Source organism: Centruroides vittatus, unplaced genomic scaffold (genome assembly GCF_030686945.1).
Source record: "Centruroides vittatus isolate TY-2023 unplaced genomic scaffold, ASM3068694v2 contig_1168, whole genome shotgun sequence".
In the NCBI taxonomy this organism is placed as follows: domain Eukaryota; kingdom Metazoa; phylum Arthropoda; class Arachnida; order Scorpiones; family Buthidae; genus Centruroides; species Centruroides vittatus.
The window spans coordinates 2,760,477-2,782,731 of record NW_027120749.1 but is presented as its reverse complement, the minus strand read 5'-3'; the positions used below and the strand labels follow the sequence as shown (position 1 = coordinate 2,782,731).

Genomic DNA, 22,255 nt, shown 5'->3' with positions numbered 1-22,255 from the left:
TGCACAACTGCCATTGTGTTTTAAATTCATACTTTTCAATGAAAATTCTGTCCAACCATTTTAATTTTAAAAATAGTATAAGTAATAATGTGATGCAAGTATGAAACAAAATAAAATTATATTTACATAACAATTTTCTTATACATATGCAAGGCAGAATGTAGTAAAACCTAATTGGTTGTTTTTGTTATCAACCAGCAATATAGAACTTTCAAATGCTACAATTACCCAAAAATGAGTAAAAATAGTTAAATCAAACTTCTTGACTTTGACAAAAGTTGAATCAATCTTCATAAAAATGGAGACATGCTCTGCTCAATATAACAATTATTCCAAAGGCAACATTACAGTGAATTAAAAAAAAAAATAAAGTAGTTTATTAAACATGTAATCAACTATTTAATTACATTAGTAATTAACTGCTGGCCTAAAAAAAAGACATTCTAAAAATGCCCACAGGAAGAAAAGCATTACAGAAATAATGGAATAAAAAACTAAGAATAATCTCAAATTTATTGCTAAAATCAATTTAGTCATTCAATATTTTGGCTAAAAAATAAAATGCAAAGACTTATACAAAACAGTCTATAATAAGTTATATTTTAAAAATAGGAAAGTTTCTAGTATTGTTATATCGTCAGCATGTATATATAACCTGCTTAACCAAGGTTTTCTCAATTTTTCTTTTTTATAAATAACACTATGACATCCATAGCTGTTCATTCTACTATAGATGTAACTAGGTAAAAATCACTCCAAACTTTAATTTGACATAGATGACAATATAAAATTCAAAGTCAATTAACTGTAATAAATATTAAAAATTTTAAATAAATACATTAAATGTTTTTAAAATAGTCCAGAGCTTCGGATAAATATTCATGTTTGCGTTCTATATCACTGTCAAAAGTGTCTTATAAAACTGAAATGAATACATTATTTTGTACATATATCTGGTCATTCATTACAGTAAATATATAAAACTGATTATCAATTTCCTCACTAATTCATTCTTATCTTTCAATTATTCTTATCCTAAAAATTTTTTAATCAGATAAATCTAGTTAACATACTATGGCTGATATTGCTTGCCTCTTTCTTTAATAATGTTATTTTCATTCATAATTATCTTGCTTTTCATTTTACCATTTTCAGTTTTTTTGTTATTATAAGCCAAATGCTGCTGATTTTGTGAAATTTTATTTACTCAAAATATAATCTCTCTCTTTTACTAATGCAAGAATTATTATAAATTGTCTTATAATCAAATTCATATTAATAAAACATTTGTCACACACGTGACAAATTAACACATTATTATTTTTTATGCACTATCTTACCTGCATGACTAGCCGAACTACTTTCTTGAGAACTGCATACAGATGGAGGAGGAGTAATTAAACCAAGAGAAGAATTCCCAGCTACACTAGACGAAGATTTCTCATTAGAAAATGACCAATAATTTCCTCCTGTCCACGAAGCTTGTCTAAACTGTTGAGATGTAAACCGAGTTGGTCTGATCAGAGGAAAATTGCTTCTTAAGGATTTGCAACTTAATTTCTCCAGGTTTTTAAAATCTAAATTTAAAAAAAATTATCATATATTACATTTACATAATTTCTAATATAAAAGTTTTCTAAAGTATGTTTATGAAATAATCCAACAATTATCGTTAACCTTTTAACCTCCAAGTACGTACAAATTCATATCTTTGGAACATAAACAACTGATGAACTGTATATATAGGTAGCATTTACAGTTTACTAATTATCAACCAGATATTAACCTCAACAGTAAATATAGTTTATTACATCTTCGAATTTGATAGTAATAATCAAAACAAATCATATATCAAACCTTCTCATATCAGTTTTCATGTTAACATTAAATCAAATACTATTTGCAATGTATAGTCATTTGTAGTTCTCATCACACAGTGTTTGAATGTATTTTTTGTAAAAATGCTATAATGCTTTCTTATTGATAACATATTTATTTTTTATCAACATTTCATAGTTAAGTTATAATCATGTTTTCAATCTTACATTTATAAAGTTTAATTACTTTAGTTTAAATAGTGCTGACAAAGCCTGAAAATTCTTGAAATTGGTGGGTTAACTGGTTTTTAAACAATTAGATACCAAACTAGTTTCAAAATCACTTTGAATTCATTAGAAGTAATGTTTTATTATTGTATTTTATTAATATTAATTATTAAGTTCTAAAGTGAATATTAGCCAAGATTTGCAAATACGCCTGTATCATGTATTATTCCTGTTAAAAAGAGATCAGTGTTTCTTCAATGTTGGTAAACTCTGGAGCCTAAGTATTTTCTAAAACCATGGTTTAGAAAAAAACTGATTTGTTGCCTGTATTAATTTAAATATATATATAATTTTCTTTTCACTTTCTAAAAACTTAAATTTTTAAAAAATGATTAATGTTCTTTTGTGTGTCATGCTTAAGTGCAAATATTACTCATTGTTTGAAATATACAGAAAAACAGTATTTTAGTATTCCAATATTAAAAAGATCTAATGCTGAGTTATGTATGGACTATAAAACTGTTAATTATTAAAAATCTAATTACATAATTTAGTCTGAAGATAGCCAAATTATTTACTGATTGTAATTGCACTAATTATTAAAAATCCAATTATATAATTTGGCCTAATTGTCAATCTTCAACTAGTTGTTTAAAATATCTAATAAATTGTAATAATTCGATTTTCTGATGCTAAATCTGTCAACTGTTATATTAATTATTAATTGATGGTTCTAAAAATGAATGATTGTTTTATAATTAGTTATTCATTGGTAGTTTTATAAACCAGGCTTCATATCTAATGCAAATTTTTTTGTATTAAATATGAAGCCATAATTTTTGAAATAATGTACAGAATATGAAACAATTATGGCTTAAACATTTAAACACATGTCAAATCTCCATATTCTATTTCATTATGCTGAAGTACCAAATAGTTCCACAAATAAGATATTCCAAAGCAAGTTCATGGGCTTATTCTCAGACTAAGCATACTTTCAGAATCACAATTTCAAAAACAACATCCTTCAAAGTGAATTACAAGGAATTTAGATGATCTTTCCAGATAACATAATAATTTATTGTTAAGGTAGCAATAAATTTGCTTATTTTGTTCTTCAGGACTGCACTGGCCCAAAATTTCTTTCAGGAGACTGAATTAGAAAATAAGATAAAGACAAAGATCAATAATAACATCAAAGTACTGGAATGAAAGGATGATTACAAAAGATGTAACTTTTTAATAAGCAAGTTTCTAAAAATAAGTCTAGATTTATTTCTATTATCAGTATTTTACATTTAATTTTGTAATTTTCATAAATATTTTTGGATTTCATATAAATTCACAAAGCTGCAACAGACAATAACTAACACAGAAATCTCAGTATTTACGCTAGCACTTGACTTACAAATCAGATGCCTGTTTAAATATTTACATCACTCTACTGATGGAATGTTCCTGTAGAACACTTCTGAATATATTCGATATTTACTGAGTTTGATGGAATGGCTATACTACCCGAAGGAGGTCTCTAAATGTGGCAGAAAACATTTGTCCAGTGGCGTAGTGTGGGTGTCAGCTGCCTGGAGCAGAGGAAAATTTCGCCGCCCCCTTATTTAGGTATTTTTACAAGATATTATTTATTGTGAAATTTTGCCGCCCCCTAAAAGTGCCGCCCGGGACGGGCCGCCCCTATCGCCCCACTATGCTATGCCATTGCATTTGTCTGATTAGTAAATTGAGTGCTGGAGTAAGTACTAAGGCTAGACACCAACCAAATGCCAAAACTCTATCAGGCTAGTTTAAGGCTAATTACTAAATGAATTACGTACCGCTTACCTCTAGAGCCAAATTGGTACATAATTCATTTAGTAATTAGCCTTAAACTAGCTCGATAGAGTTTCGGCATTTGGTTGGTGTCTAGTCTTATAATATATCGGGTTTAGCGATGTTGTTTATATATAAGTACTAAGGTTTCTGAAAGTGTTATTTTTGGATTTTCATAAAATTTGGTAATATTTCCATAAATAATCTCCATGGATTTTTTTATAGAAGTTTATACAGATTAAATATCCAGTATCAAATTTTATTAATATTTCCATAAATAACCCCTGCAGGTTATTTATGGAAATATTAATAAAATTTGATGCTGGATATTCTATAAAAACTACTTGATTCCTGTACAGAGGATTTATTAATGCTTACAACATTAAACAAAATATATTTTAATTCCAACAAACAAAAATATAAACAGAAAAATGCTTCTTATGAAATAATATAAAAAAATAGAACAGAAATCTCTACATAAACTATGTCATCTATGCATAAAACAAAACTAAAAATTATGGATTTAAAACAAATAATAATTAATTAATGCTTCCAGTCCTTTTAACTATTATTTTATTAATATTGTATAATCTACTGTGACTATAATCTGTTAATACGACTTACACTGATTTAACTTGCAGATGAAATTATAAAGATTGAATTAGTCTATTGGTTCAAAAGAATAAACTTTCAGGTGCAAATAAACAAAGTTTATTCTTTTGAACCAACAGATCAATTCATCTCTCTAATTTTTTCCACAAGTTAAATCAGTATAATAATACTTATTAAATAAAGAAATTATTCCATCTTCCAGTTGATAGACATGCTAATTATTTCTACAGCATTAGGATATGTTCTAAGTGGCAGCATCCAGCAACAACAGGTGGAAAAAATCTTTGTACACACTTCCTACTCACAAGCAACCTCTGTCCTGAGTGGACACATGTTGCTTACAAAATGGCAGTAAGACAACTTCATGGATGTGGAAAATGTGACAAGCATTAAAAAGGTAAATTTGAAAGGTAAATGTTATCACTAACTAGATACACAAGAAATAAAAAGAATCTTCATAGAATCAGTTAAAACAACATTTTACTTTCAAAATGTTGCATTTACATAATCAGAAATTATTAAATTACTTAAAAATTAGTAATTAAAGTATATACAACATATATATACACAATTTATTTAGGATTCTATTTTCACTCATCCACAAAATCAGCCATTTTCTTCTTTGGAAGTGTGAGCAATGGAAGTGGCAATCAAACTTGCTTGGTAGCTGCTTCCTGCACGTGAAGTGTCATCTGGTGGTTGCTGCACACTAAACGCAGTTACTCTGGACACACATACGCTTGTACCAGTCTGTCCACTGGATACTGCCATATTGGACATACCCTTAGATGAACAATTACCATGTGTTTGAAAGTACTAAAACTAAGAATTTTTTAAATTTTGTATTATTCTTCATAAAAAGCATTTTTCTGGTTAGTACTGTTTACTGCTTATGTCTATAATTTTTCTTCTCTCATTTATTTTAGTTATAATAAGGCTAACCACTTTAAAAATAAAACTTAGAATAATTTTTTTTAATAAAAGTATAATGCATAACTTGTTTGTTTGTGAAGTTGAAAGGTATAAAAATTTATTAATATATTTTTATTAAAAAGCTAGTAGTGACTTTCATAAGTAATTAAATATTATGTTTAAAATTTATCTTCTTTAAAAATTAAATATAAAAATATTTGATGTTATATTAATTAATTAAAAAGAAAAAGCATAATGTAATTTCTACTTACTCATTTTACCAGAAGTAATTTGTATGGCATCTAACTTTTGGTCAATAGCATCCACAACATCTTTAGCAGGTTGTTTCTTACTAATTTTTTTATATAAATAAATTGCAGAAGGATCAGCAGGAGGTTTGTCAATGATTGTACGATTAACAAGAGGTCTTTTTCCTCTCCTTTTACTGAAAATATGCAAAGATATAAAATTTTATACTTTCCTTCACAGATAGTAAAATACAATAGTAATAAATACCTCATCCAAATTCGATTCTCAGTATTATTAGTAAATCTCCAAACGTAGCCAATTATTGAAATAATCAAAGTCAAGAAAATTATTATTGGCCTCATCAAATGAAGATCGGCAGCTGGTATTAAATCATCAATTACGGTAGAGTAGACTGCTTGTAATACAACCCATACTAATGCTACAGTTGCATCGATTCTTCTCAGTCTAAATCATAAAATAACAAGAAATATATTAGAAAATTTTAATAGATTCAATTAAAAGTTTCAAAAAATTAACTAACTCAGATTGTAAACAAAGCATGATAGTCTTATCTAAATAAAACCAATCATACTATATAAAATCAAATAAAAATTTGATTACATTTAAAAATGTGTATTATTATTATTACTATTATTATGAATGCAATTTGTATTGTTGTAGGATGTAACAGTAATTAACTGCATTACCATTAAATAATTTTTCCAAGCATTTTTAGCTTAAAAATACACATTTATCATGCACTTTTATTGTAACTTTATTAACTTGATAAGTAACTAAATGTTCAGCATTTACCTTTGAAAATTACATCTTTTTATCTATATAATTATTGTTGCAGTTAATAGAGTAAATATTAATATCTTCAAAACATATTTTATATTAAATTTAATTATTAATACAAGAAAATAATATTTTTAACAACTAATAACTTTAATAAATTATTTACAGTACATAATATATTTAGCTATGAAGTTTAAAATTTTCTTTATATTTTTCTTTATTTAACCAAAAAACAAAATTTTCAAAATTTACAATATTTAATTAGAAAGTTATGTTTTATCTATTTATTATATTCAAATATGATTAATATCACTCTTGATATTAATAAAAGATTTGTAAAAATGCTTAATATCTATCAAATTATTTGATGTTTTAACATAACACAATGCACATTTTGTTACCAGTTCTTATTATTATTTTTTATCTTTTTTTTTTGTGAATGTCACAGTAATGTAGCATATTTGTAGGACTTTTATTTTTTTTAATATTTAAACATGTTTGACATTCGAACATTTGTTTTACTTTCATTAGTATTTGTAAATGTTCAATTTTTGGAACACCAACCTGATGAAAGCCTTAAAATAAGACCAAAAATGTTAGTTTTTGTAATTTAATAAGCCCGTTTTGCCATTATACAAAGGTTGTATAATCAAGTGAGATACTGTTGAAGTGACTTTATGCATTTAAACTTAAAATTTAACACTAAAACAAGTGACAAGTTACTAAAAATCAAATGTTTTTAGTTTCTTTTAGACCAGGGATGGGCAACCTGCAGCCCGCGTTGCATAAAATATGAATAAACGTATCAATTTCCCAGCTTAAGGAAATATGTAGCAAAAATTTAACGTTATTTTCTACAACTTACGTATATGAATTGTTTTTCTGCAATGAATTTAGTAAAAATTAAAACAAGAAACTGGCTACATCACATCGAAACTAGCAGTGACTAATATTTAACCAAATATTTCCAATATATTACGTTTACATCAGCTCCAGAAGCTAAATTAATTATACTTATGCTAATTTGTAATTATATATGAATAAATAATTGTGATTTGCTAACATTTTTTTCCCTCTCTTTTCACTTATGCGGCCCACGTCAGTTCAAAAATCTTGAAATGCAGCCCTTACATAGAAAAAGGTTGCCCATCCCTGTTTTAGACCATCATCACAATATAATGAAATTCAAAAACTGGAAAACATCCAATATAATATTCAAATATTATGTCAAAATCTTCTGATTTTCAAATCTAAATATATCCTGATGGTCAATAAACGAACTGAAAACATTTAATTTCTAGTAAGCTGTCACTTGTTTTAGTGTTGAATTTTAAGTTTAATTTCTATATCGGTGAATTTAAAAATAGTCTAACTTTGAAATATAACTGGGAAGCAATTTATTAAATTTTGATTATTATATGAAGGAAATTCAGACACAATTTGATATCAAAAACTTTGAATTTCTACATTATTATAAGATTCAAAAAATCCTAAAAATTTACGATTTAAACGTTATATTAGCTTAATAAAAATTGCTTGCATGCACACAACAATATATGAAATATATTTAAAAGTAAAAGTTACTTTAATTTTTAACTTTTTTAAAGAAAGATAAGAAGTAAAATTTACAAAATAAAACAACTATATTAAACTTTTAATTAGTAAATAACAATTTATATTTAATTATATAAAAATAATCTGTTACTAAAAGTTAACAGTATCTGAAAATAGGTTAAAGTGCATGACATTAATAGCTGCAAATGAGGAAAGTGACACAAATTTAAAAATCATGTTTATACTTTCCACAATTTTCTATGTCCTTCTAATTCTATTATTGGAAATATATTCAAATTAAATCTGAACGCTAGAAAAATTAAACAAATTTTATCGTGTCTCAACATCTGAAGAATATTCTGAACAATATTAATACTGAATATTCTAAATATTAACAATTTTTAAATTCGCAGCTTCTCTAAACTTATAAAAGTGGAAACAAAATGAAATCGAATAATTACAATTAATTAATTCATTCATTAATGAAAAAATACCCTCAATGAATGTAAAGATTTTCTCATAAAATTATTAATATTTAATTATTTATGCTTATTTATATCTTCACATAAATAAATAAATATTTATTTTGTTATATTTTATTTAAAATATTGATTACTACAATTACAGATATAATCTGTTTTCAAAACCTTTCAGCATACCTCAGACACCTTTGAGACATTCTGACACAGATACTGATATAGGATATAATCAATCGATTTTAACAGAATTTAAAGAAAATTTATATCATATCATATAATTTATAAGAGGCAAAAAGAAATTTAGCTTCTATGATTTAAGTTTTTACTCGATTATTTCAATAAATTTCAAAACAAAATTACAACTAACTTATTTCGTCCAGCAAATAATATTGCTCCAACAGCTGTCAAAAGACCAATGACTGTCAAGGTGGAAGCAGTCGGAAGAAACGAAATTGTTTTCCATGTTAGAGGGATAAACTGATGGTCACTATCTTCTTGTAGTTCGAATATTCCACATAACAATAAAGACATTAAACATAATAGACTGATAACAGTTAAACCATGAACACAAATATGAACACGTTGTGATGATATCTGCAAAAAAATAAATACTCATTAAACATAAAACTATTTCAAAACCTAATAAAATATTAAATTACGTAACCATATTCTAAATTACATATAACTGTTTTATATTAATTATCTATTTAACTCAATTATAGTAGAGCGTCGAAAATTGGTGTCAATTGGGGACTGGGGTTGTTCCAATTAGTCATTTGTTCCAATTTCCGACTTTGTACGAAAAAAAATATTAACCTGTCCGATGTTCAAATTTTTCTCCGTTGCGTATCGCTTTGTGTTGAATTTTTCTCCGTTGCGTGTCGCTTCGTGTTGAATTTTCGTTGATTTTAAGCCTAACGAAAATTTTTATAATAATAATCGAGGCTATCGTATCGTTAAAAATTATTTCTTTATTTTGTACAAACAAAATAAATATATTGAAGAATATAAAAACATGAAAATTATACTTTAGAAGTAAATTTAGTATCAAAAACGTTCGATTCAGCACGACACAGTCCGACTGAAAATCGTTCCAATTTCCGGCCATTTCAATTACCGACGTTCCAATTAACGACGCTCTACTGTATTCATATTTTAATAATTTATAAAAAGGTTTAATGATTTTCTTGATATTGATCTTAATACGTATATAATTTCTGTACTTATAACATATATTTACAATCAAATTTCTATACACTTAATTTGCAGTAAACAAAAAAAGTTTTCATTTTGATACTTTTTCACAGCAAACATACTAATATAGTAATATTTTATTAATTAGAAACTATTATTTCAAGGATAAACAATTATGTTGCAATTTGACACTAAGGCGTTTCAGTGTTTATTTTTCAATCATCCAATCATGTAAACAAGAAAACCTATATGTTTTTCTTATCAATCAAAATATAGAATAAACTAATTTAATATATCTAATGAATTAAATGTTTTTAGTAACTACTATAAATATTTATTTGAACTTTTCTAGATTATTTGACTAAACTATAAAATTAGATATAGATTCAGTTAGTATAATTGAGCATTAAATCGGGAGTGTCCAACCTTTTTGTTTCTCTGGGCCACATTGGAAGTCATGGTGTTTTGGGCCACAAGTATATTATACAGTATATACTTGTGGCCCAATCCTTAAATATACTTGTATATTTAAGGATTAACATGTCTAGAACATAGTAATAAATATTAAAACTTTATCATGAAAAAAAATATTTTAAAAAATTACTTCTATAGACACTTTCAATTTTTACTTGGAAATAGATAAATTCATTTATTATAAAGGAGACAAACAAAAATTTATTTGAAAAACACAAATATTTATTTTATTTGGGTCTGTAATTAATAAAAAAACGACAAAACACCATTTTAAAATGCATTTTTATTCAACTAATATATTTATAAATAATATGTAGCCCAAAAAAGTAGCCAATGCGCCAAATGATATTTTTACGCGAAACTAAAAAAAGGGTAACCAAATTTGGTGCAAAGTAGCCAAATCTTGCAACCTTGGAAGGAATGCTAAATAAAACTGGAGTTGGGACTCAAAGAACTATAGACCCAAATGCGGGGAAAGGAGAGAAAGGACAAAAAATAAAGAAGTGAGGAAAGTTGGAAAATTAAGGGTCAACATTTGCATAACAGAAGGCCTATTTAACCTTTCTCACTACTTTTTCATCTTTTAGACTTTCTCTCCTTTGGGTCTATAATCCTTTTATTCACAACTCTAGCTTTATTTAGTATTCCTTCCTCATTCACACATTTCCAAGTATTTGAAAATATTTCCTTTCCACTCAAAAATAAAATATGTATAAAGGTTTATGGCTTTGTGAAACTTCTTTTTTGAGTTTATGCCATTGAAATAAATAAATAAATAAATTTTTTGGTTTTGTTTACATTTTTATTGGGCCGCACGCGGTCTACGGGTTGGACACCCCTGCATTAAATCAATTTATATAAGATTTGTGTAAATAAATAGGCAAAAACCAAATTAAAATAATTTATTGAGCTAAATATATTGATCAGTGATTTAAATCTATTAATATGAAATTTTAACCACTCATATTTGAATTTCTGTGATATCAGTAACCAAATATATTCAAAAACGTCCTAGAATATAAGAATTTTATATTGAAAGTTTGTATAAACACAATCAAATTTTTAAACTTATCTTAAAAAAGAATATAATTTACATTCCATAGAGCAGAAAGAATTTCAAAAACATATATTTTCCAAATTAAATTGAGATATTTATTTTATATTTTAAATTCTTAATTATCTTAATGTAATTGGAAAATATATATTTTAAAAATTCTTTCTGCTCTGTAGACACTAAGAGAGCAACTGGAAAATTATTATTAACTACTAATAAGAAATTTTAAAAGTAACTATTCTATTGTAAATACATTAATTTTTTACTTTAAAAAAATTATGAAAAATTTATAATTATCAAGAACACATTCTGACAAAAATTAAATTATTTTTATAAATGTCAAATGTGATAAAAAGAATTACTGGATGATAAATTTAAATGTGTTTTCACTTGACATGATTTACAGTAAGATAACATTTTTCAGTCACGAATCAGACAACTAATTTTTCTTTACATGAGTACATAAACAAAAAGATATTTTTAATTCTTAATTAAATAAAAATGTATACAATAATTTCATTCATAACATAACTGTATCCTGACAATAACATACCTATCCAAATCAGCAATGATCAGTATGTTGTCAATACACACTTGCAACAATTTTGATGATGTAAAATATTGATAAACTTGGTGAAAATTTGGTTTGAACTAGTGCTTACCAATATAATGTTGCACTATCAATAAAACTAGAAATTCTTGAAAATCAGTTAATCGGTTTTCAATTCACCAATTATCAGACACCAACAGACTTCAAAACCATTCTGAATTCAGTATAATTAATGTTATTATTGTATTTTATTAATATCAATAAAATACTAAAGTAAATATTTGTGAATATGCTTGTATCATGTTTCATTCTTGTCAAAAAGAAGTCAATGTTTTTCCCAAAAATAAGCAATTCATTCCCAGCAGTTAATTTCCAATTTTAATGTTAGGATTATATCTAATTAACAGATTATTGCACACACTTTAAATTTTTCTACATCTTTTTAAAATGCACTATCAAAAATTCAAAAAATAATTCATGTTCTGATGATAAAAACTGTACAACGAAAAGTAATAATTAATTTATTATTCATACATACAGAAGGCAATGATTCGCTTGTTTCCCTGGAATTCCTAATTAAATCAGTTGGCAGTGTTGCTAATAATTCACTATCTTGTTTGGAAAGAATATTTTGTACTTTTATATCACACCAATGGCACAAATGATATGCTTTTTCTAATTGGCAGTGATAAGCATCTATTTCTTCTGAAAAACTATCCTAAAATGAAAATTAAGAAAAAAGAATTTAAAAATGGCATTTATTCATTGAGTTCTTACTGAAAATTATGTCATTTACCTCATTAAAAGGTACAAATTCTGACAGAAGCTTTATTTTTATCTGCTGGTTTCTGTTGCAGTCCATACAGAGAGCACTTTTGGTAGAAAATTTATAACCATTAGCAGGAACACCAGTTACTGGGAAGTTTAAACTTTCATCATACTGAGCAGGTATCGGTTTATTATAATCATTATCCTAAATAGGAATACAAAAGAACTAAAATTAATTTTACCTTCAAAAATTCATTTAAAAACATTATTGCTATTCATCTAATAAACATTAATGTGATTTTAAAAACTCATATTTTACCAAAACTATACTGTATTTAAAACAAGTGCAATTCCTCAAATCTGAATTACTTTTCTTTTTATTATGAAAATTTGCTGAAATAAAGAAAATTAAAAGAAACACATAAATAGGATGGTCTACTATATTGATTAAAACTAGGATGTCACGCGACTTTGTCATATCACAATAGAATTGAGGCAGAGCCAAAAAGAAAAAAGTGATCCCTGCACCTGTTAGGCATAAAAGAGACAATCTTTGTATTTGATGGATGCAAACAGGCCACCACAAAAAAGGCTATCCTTGTACCTGCCGACCATAAAAGACATTATTAAGACATTATCCTTGCACTTGCCAAAACGGAGAGGCAATCCAAAAACAAAGCAATTGCCATTGATTACTTTGTTCGTGTGTTTTGTTCTTTTTTCACACCTATTTTCTGTTAGGTGCATGCAATGTACTTTTTATTTTTGACACCTAGACCTAAATCCTGGAACACAGACATTGTCACTGACCCCACTGTATATTGAAAATGAAGTCATGAACCCTCATGGCATTTTTGGATTCCTCATTGCAATTAATAGAAAATGATAGTGTTTCATCAAAATCGACCCATCAAATTTTGAGAACAAAAACAATTCTATAAGCCTGTAGAAAACACGCTAGTGACCTTGTGACATCACCTGACAAAACTGCAGGATTCATATAATAGCATGAACGCAAGCAAAAAAATGATATGACCTTATATCTCGAAAACAAAGTCATGGACTCCCATTTTTTATTACATTTTTAGATTCCTTATCATAATTAATATAAAATGGCAAAGCTTAATCAAATTCAATCAAACAGATTTTCAGAGCAAACAGAATTCTGTAAGCCATATAGAAGCGGCTTCACTAACACTCCGTCTCAATTATGATATACATACTTCATACAGAATATCTAATAACTAAATAATATAATGCACTACATAAAACACTTCTCCATTAGTAACAATGCTGTTAATACGCCATGTAAGACTAACATATCCATAAACTGTTCTAATCTCTTATATAATTTATTAACTATCAACCATTATCATCAAATAAATGTATAAAATAAAATAACAATATTGATGATAACAAAAAAGAAATAACAACAAATCCAAATTTCTAATTTCAATAATGATATGAAAATACTACTTTCTTTGTACATGAAAAATTTATATTCTAGCTTAGCTTAGGGATAGGAATTCTTCCATTTTACATAAAAAATATTTCATTTGAGGAATATAAATGGTATGCAATCAGATATTTATTCTTAGATCATTCTTAACCACTAGTGCAGTCCTAGTAGACATAAAATTTATGCATTTGGTTAATATATAAAGAAGAAAGTATTTCTAATTTAACAAAAGATGCAAGCTTTTAAAAGCTTAAATTCTTCCTTATCTATAGTTTCTTAATGAGAAATGAAGAGGTATAAAGTTGCAGAGTTCATAGTTGCTTGAGAGCATATATGATTTTTTAGTAAAGAAATTTAGGCCAATGCCTAACGAAGAATCAGACAAATGTAATGAAGGAAAGCAACAGTTTATCTTTAATTCATTTTGCTTTACATTTCAACTATAAATTTTTTGAAAAAATGCTAATGTCATCTAGTCTTTGTCACTGATGATTCTGATTTGGATAAAATAAAAAGTGATCTTAATCATTCAAACTGCATTTTCTAGCCCATACAATGCCAATTTATAACAATCTTTATGGTTACCTTGCCATTCAATCAGAACTAAGTAACTTATTAGATTGCAATTTGAAAATTTGTACACTTATAAATTTCCACTGTTGTCCATCCAATGTCTGTCTGCGTTTCCTTAATCTTGAGAACAGTGTCAGATAAATGAAATTCAAGGACCAGATATGGAAAGCTTAGGGGCAGGAGGCCCAATTAACTATATACAAGCTTCAATGCAAACCAAAAGTCAATTATTTCAATTCAAAAATTTTTCCTGAAAGGAGTTAGATAGATTACTGGCATTACTCCATTGCTAACAGAAAAGTATGATGTACAGGGGCAAGACACTACAGTACTAATTTGAGATGATGAGCATATATTTTTAAATTAAACAAATTAAAAATTAGTCTAGCATTGTGACAATGTCATAATACATACTTCTCATTCTTTATACAAATTCATAGCAAGTTATTATTTATACAGATCAACAAAGCTGTACACAGAATATTTCAGGATAATTTAACGAAATATTTTCTTGCTGTTTTAATTTGATCTCAAAGATAGAAAAGAATACTTAAAGAATTTCAATTTTTTACTCTTGAAATATTCAATAAACTAAAGGATTAAGATTCCGAGAGGAAATATTAGCTAAACAAAACAGTTATAATGTTATGACTTCTAAATTTAGAAACTGACTGATGAAAATTAAATTATTCAATTAGAAAAATTGTTCATCATCTATTTAATGAAAACTATATTTATTAAAAACTATAATATAAATAAGGGCTACAGATAAAAAAAATACATAGTTCTTGTCATAATAGTTTATAAAATATTCAGCAATCAGCAATTTGTTTAGTAGCTGTCTGACAGATTATATTGATTAATGACAAAATAAAAAGCATTCCTTAACTATATAAACATAATCACATTAAGGATGATGATAAAACATGTATTCATTAATTTTATACTAACCATAAATCTGTAATGTGTTAACTCATTGATATCATACAAAAGAATTTACAACTGTCTTAAACTCCTTTTTATTCAGCTGTTAAGGCTACATCCTATGTGGCAGCATCCAGCGACCACGGGTGTGAACACACTTCTAAGCAGAGCAAACAAACTGGTTCAAGCAAATGTGCGCGTCCGGAGTAAATGTATTTAGTGTGTAACGACTACTAGATGACGCTTCTACGTGCACGTGCAGGAAGCAGCTACCAAGCCAGTTTGATCGTCGCTTCTACCACTTGCACTTCCAAGAAAAAAATGGCTGATTTTATAGATGAATGAAAACAGAATGACAAATAAATTGTCTATATATGTTGTATATACTTTAATTAATAATCTTTTACGTAATTTAATCATTTCTGATTTTGTATAAATGTAATGTTTTAAAAATAAAACTTTTTTAAACTTATTATTCTATGAAGATTCTTTATATTTGTTGTGTATCTAGTTAGTGATAACAATTACCTGTCAAATTTACCGTTTTAATGCTTGTCATATTTTCCGTAGCAAGCATTCAACGAAGTCGTCTTGCCGCCATTTTGTAAACAACATGCGTCCACTCTGGACAGAAGTCACTCACGAGTTGGACGTGCATACGAAGATTCTTTCTGCCTGCAGTCACTGGATCTGCCCCATAGGACGTAGCCTTAAACTAAAATTAGTAAATGGAAGTACATAAAATCAAGACTGGTGTCAGAGTCAGAATCTGGAGCCATATATTTTTTAAACAATTATTGGCACCAAGTCAAAATTTATTAAGCTTTTTATAAACTTCAATGTTAATTTCTTCAGCTATTCTGTACAAAGTTTTGAACTTTTTACCTTACAAATATTTTAAAAATTTCATAAAATCTAATCAAAAATTCTCTAACAACTTATATTTCTGATATACTACCAAAGATAAGTTCCATTCGTTTTCCAACTAGTGGAAAAGCTATGATTGATAAGGGAAATTTTAGACCAAGATATGAAAACCTCAGCTCAAAATTAGAAGATAATGTCAAATAAACATGAATATATTTCATTACCAGTTGTTCAATCTTTTATGAGCCAGTTGTGAAATACAAAAATAGAGATCTCAGACATAAATGCAAACCCAAAAACAGAGTATATTAAGGTAATTAAATTTAATCAAATACTGAAAGGACTACAAAAAAGACTGCTAGGAGCAACGGATACATCTGTTACAGCATGAACTTGACAGTCTATCAACCAACTTCTAAGAAATGATGAAGGCTTACAGGATCTACCCAGAATCCCTGGAGTATATAAGATTCCAATATAAGTTCATCATTTTGGCACCTTACTTGAGCACATAAGAGTCCCAACTAAACCAGCACTTAAAAAGTGCATCATTGGACAATAAAAAGACAACTCGTACAAAGGCACATGCTATAAAGCATATGCCTATGTATCAGAAGTTCAGGTGAATTTAAACCTAAACTGGAATTCTATCATCCAAAGTGGCTAAGTTCATAGTATATAAAAACACAGAATGATTTTTCAACCCTACAGCCATAATGAATAAACCTCAGGTTACAACACTTTCTTATATTTAATGTACTTTTTATTTTTTATCTTTATTTTATTTTTTACTTTCTATGCAGTGCAGCCCGTGGGGTTTGTTATAACTCCAGGCGTCACCCCTGGAGTTATAACAAAACCCACTGCATACTGCCAAAATCATCACTTGGCAATATTTTTAATAAAGTGGCAATAAAAACCTAGTCTGCTTATTTCAACATTCAGCATGAAATTGAATCACAAAACACAATTTCCTGTGCAATGGTAGTCCTGTGCACCACACTTAACGATTTCATGACATCACGTGGGAAGTTCCGGCAGGAGAGCAGAAAATGATGTTGAGAACTGAATATAGTTTTTGTGCAATGCCGCCTATCATTTGCAGCTTGAGGATTTTTTTTATTGACTGACAGAAAATGTAGAAATTTTTTGTTTGAAGAAGTTTCTGGAGTGAAAAATTTTTTTTCATTCCAAAAACTCTCATCTTTTTTCAGTAGACTAACATAAAAATTTTGACATGACAGAACATGTAAAATACTGTTTAATAAATTACTGTTAAATATTGTGATCAAAATATTTGAAATTATTCATTAAAGAATTATTCAAAAATGATTCCTATTTCTAAGTGACAACTTAATGTGACTTTTGCTTTCCAGACTCCAAACTGAAAAGGCTATCAGCACCTGCATTAATTAGTAAGTAAAACTGATGAATAATAAATAATTTGAAGTGCCAAAAAAATTTAAAACTGACAAAATTGTTGGCAATTTTTTAAAATTTTCCTGACCAACCTATGTTAATTTCTTAATTACCATTTTATACTGTTACGTTACTATTTTGTATTTAACCAACTTTTCCCATATTTAAAAAATTTTTATATTCCAAAATCATTATAACTTTCTATATTTTTAAACTTGTCCACTTTATTCCATCTATAAACATTTTCTGAGCATAATATTTGAAGTAATGTAGCCTAATGAAGACCTTTGAATAAGGTTAAAAACATTTGTTATAAATAGAAATGGTGTTAATTATAGAAAAGATCATTTTTACTATAAATAAATTATGTACAGAATATATAATTGAAAATTTACACTACAGATTAGTTCTGTAAAAGTTCATTTAAATTAAAATCATGTAAATCAAAACTAATATTTATATGGAGATATGAAATCTTAGATATATTCCTCTATTTTTCACAAAAACATTAGTCTTAGTTTATATGATTTCAATTTGCTCTTCTTTACTTAGTAGATGTCTACTAAATAAAGAAAAGTTAGGCATATATATAATTTTATAACAAACATATTGGTGTTTATATACATAATATGATGAAAAAAAATTATGAAATACAGTGGAACCCTGGTTAACAAACTTTTATTTTGCAAAAATTGTCTCGGATAATGAACTTAATGACTTTTTGGGTCAAATTTGCAAGCTTGCCGACTTTTAGGGGGAAATCAGTTAATCATGTGTCGGTGATGGTCTAGGGTCCATTCATACATTGGTAGCAGCAGAGAAGACAAAGATAACAAATACAGTCTAACTTGGTTATAACGTCATCGGATGTAACGACAACCCTAATGTAACGTCAAATTTTTATCGGTCCCACGACTTTACTATACTAGATAATGTCAAAAAACCCGCTTGTAACGACATAAAACCCTATTTTAACGTCATATTTGAAGCACTCCCAAATTTACAAAATTAGAGTACAAATTTTATTTCACAAAGAAAATACTATGTGTTTAGTCCTAGGGTCTAGAACGACTGTGGGTGGTACTCTCACCACCTGACTTCGGTGGGGTGAGGTTTGCTACACTTTTAACGACGTGACGATCGGTTATTATGTACTCATTTTCAAATTATTTTATGCTAAATTGTTAAATATTCTATTATTTTTAATACAACATATTACATTAAATAGTTTATAAAGAAATAATTAAATTATTTTTAATTGGCATACATTAGTTTAAGCTTTTGTTGCCTTTTGATTCGACATTATTCTCAAAACCGGAAGTTCTGCCATTATTGAAATTTATGACAAATAGAAATTTCTTATAAAAGGTAATTTTTGAAATTTTTAATTACATTGATGTAAACTTAAACATAATAATGTAAATAAAGTTGATTTAAACATGTAGTTTGCATTTTTATACATATGATTATAAATTTATTATGATAATAATAGACTTTGCAGATAACGACACTCGGTTATAACGTCAAAAAATTGCCGGTCCCATGGATTACGTTATAAACGAGTTGGACTGTATTTTCAGTGAAAATCATTTATTAGAACGGGAAGATGCTTACATATTTGAGGTGGCTGGAAATGATTTATCTACAGTATTTTCTCCCAGCACTGAGGAGCGGTGTATCGCTGGTCCTATGATAGTGCAAGCTGATCAGTCATAGCCCCAGAGCCAGGGCAGAATTTTCCTAGAGGCCCTAGGCTTCAGCCTAGGGCCTCAAGATCAAGAGGGGCCTACATTCAAATTGTTAGCAAAATTAAAATTATACTATTTTAAAAACAGTGAACACTAAAACATTGAACCGAAAATAAGGAGAAATTCTATGCATATGACTAATAAACAAACTTAAAAATGGGAGGTGAAAGGGCCTCATAAGTGGAATAGCCTAGGGCCTCTTTTCATCTAAATCTGGCCCTGCCCAGAGCAAATGAGATGGGTTCGCTTGGACACAGAAGCGATGGTAGGTGATGGAGCTGTGACGACTGGAGCAGTCCACGAGACACAACACAAATTTTAGCAGGCACAACTTCAGACTTAATCCAGATGAAGACGACGCAGATTAATTGCTGTAGAATTTTTAGGAGAACTGTGTTTTGACCTTGAGATTCGGGGTTTTTATAGTATTTGAATCTCAGGTTATGATTAGTCCTGCATTCCATTCCTTGCTTCCTGATTGTTTTCTTCTTTGTCTCCAGGTGAAAATCGAAACCAGATCAGGTCACGAGAAAGGTTTGTTCCAAGGCGTTTATTTGACACCTGTTTGTCAACTCTGATCAAAGATTGTTGATAAACCTATAAGCCTTGTGCCCATAATTTAGCCTGTTGTTTCTGCTATCTGTCATTTTAGAACTTTAACGATTGTACGCGATGTTTTTATACTCGTCAAATCTTTCCCCTTTTCCAAAAATTGAACCTAGATCAACTGTTTATGAGCACTTTTGTCAGAGTTCCATCTTCCCACAAACATTCCATTTGATCCATTACATCATTCGTTTTCACATCGCATTTGTTTTGACAACTACAGTTTTTTTTTCCTTACCTCTCCCCTACATATCTAACATGAACTTTGGTCCGACTTAACAATAGTGTTTTTGCTTTTAACATGTGGATATTAAATTATAGTTTCCAGCCGTTCTGGAACCTCACAAATTTCAGTTGCTGTTAGGCACGCGCGAGGTAAGCATTGCTAAGTGCGCTAAACTTTGTTTTTAAGTTTTGTTATTTATATATTTAATCAATATGGCAGCCAAGAAAGAGAAAAGTGATAGTGGCAATAGAAAACGTTTTAGTGTAGCATTAAAGAAAGAAATTATTGCAAAACATGAGAATGGCATTTGTGTTTCTGACATCGTTAAAGAATATAATGTGGCAAAATCAACTCTCTCTACAATTATTAAAAACAAAAAAGCCTTTAAGGCTGCCAAAGTGGCTAAAGGAGTGAATGTGATATTGAAACAAAGATCTAAAGTTTCAGATGAAGTTGAAAAACTGTTGCTAGTATGGATCAATGAAAAGCAACTTGCAGGAGACAGTGTTAGTGAAGCTATAATTTGTGAAAAGGCTAAAAATTTATACAATGACTTGTTGACCCAGACACCCAGTACAAGTGCAGACAGGCAGGACTTTAAAGTGAGCCAAGGGTGGTTTGTAGGTTTTGTTGATGAATTGGCATTCACAGTGTCATAAGACATGGGGAGGATTCAAGTTCAGATGAAAAATCAGCAAAAGCATTTGTAGATGAATTCGCAGAGTTTGTAAAAAGTGAAGGCTACGTCTTGAATCAAGTGTTTAATTGCGATAAGACCGGTCTTTTTTGAAAAAGAATGGCTAGATGAACGTACATAACCCAAGAAGAGAAAGCACTTCCAGGGCACAAGTCCATGATGGACAGACTCACTCTTTTATTTTGCACTAATGCAAGTAGTGACCTCAAAATCAAGTCACTTTTAGTCTACAACACCAAAAATCCCCGTGCCTTTAAGAGCAAAAATGTGATAAAGTCCAAACTGCCTGTACAATGGAAGGCAAACAGCAAGGCATGGGTAGCTTGGACTTTATTCATGGAATGGCTCACAGAAGTGTTTGCTCCTACTGTTAAAAATTATCTTCAGGAAATGGATCTTCCTCTTAGATGTCTTCTCTTAATGGATAATGCTCCAGCACACCCACCAAATTTGGAGGAAGACTTGGATAGTGTACATGACTTCATTAAGATCAAATTCCTTCCACCCAACACAACTCCATTACTGCAACCAATGGATCAGCAAGTGATTTCCAATTTTAAAAAGCTGTATACCAAGGCACTGTTCACCAGGTGTTTTCAGGTTACCAATGATACCGACTTAACACTTAGAGCTTTTTGGAAGGAGCATTTTAATCTTTCAACAGTGGAGAAGAAATGTGGGAAATTTTTAGAGTATTTTTTTCACGCGTTTTTTCTCATTACCATTTCAGAAAAAGATTTTGTAAACAGTTATGTCTAGTAAAAAAAAGACTTTTTTTGTTATATAATTCATTTTTTATGTGAATTTTTTTTCGCGGTAGTTTTTGGCTAGTTTTCAGCAATACTTCCAAAAGAATTTAGCGAATATATATGTCCCTCACCACTGCCACACGATCACCCTTGATGAATATATTCGTCGCTTACTACTGAGTGGTTAACATCCTGCATTGTATCAAACTTATTGACAAAGCCTGGAGTGAGGTCTCTCATCACACTTTGCAATCGGCCTGAAAGAAACTTTAGCCAACTTGTGTCCCAGAGTAAAACTTTTAGAAATTTAAAGAAAAGAGCTCTCCTGATGTAGTGAATGAAATTGTGTCCATCGGCAAGAGTTTGAGAGTAGAGGTAGATGATGCAGACGTGGAGGAGTTGCTGAAAGACCATCAAAATGAACTAATGACAGAAGAGCTGGTTGCCATGCAGGAAAAACAGATGAAAGTC

At 28.7% G+C, this 22,255-nt stretch overlaps 1 protein-coding gene across 1 annotated transcript in view; it reads right to left on the bottom strand.

The window, feature by feature from the left end:
- LOC136982079 (transmembrane protein 201) overlaps positions 1-22,255 on the bottom strand; it is a 49,407-nt gene that overhangs the window by 15,278 nt on the left and 11,874 nt on the right. The window contains exons 3-8 of the mRNA XM_067278497.1: positions 12,545-12,721; positions 12,287-12,466; positions 8,844-9,070; positions 5,913-6,110; positions 5,669-5,841; positions 1,341-1,577 (exon numbers count right to left, since the gene is read on the bottom strand). Of these exons, the coding sequence (XP_067134598.1) occupies positions 1,341-1,577; positions 5,669-5,841; positions 5,913-6,110; positions 8,844-9,070; positions 12,287-12,466; positions 12,545-12,721 (1,192 nt within the window). The remainder of the gene's footprint in view (positions 1-1,340; positions 1,578-5,668; positions 5,842-5,912; positions 6,111-8,843; positions 9,071-12,286; positions 12,467-12,544; positions 12,722-22,255) is intronic.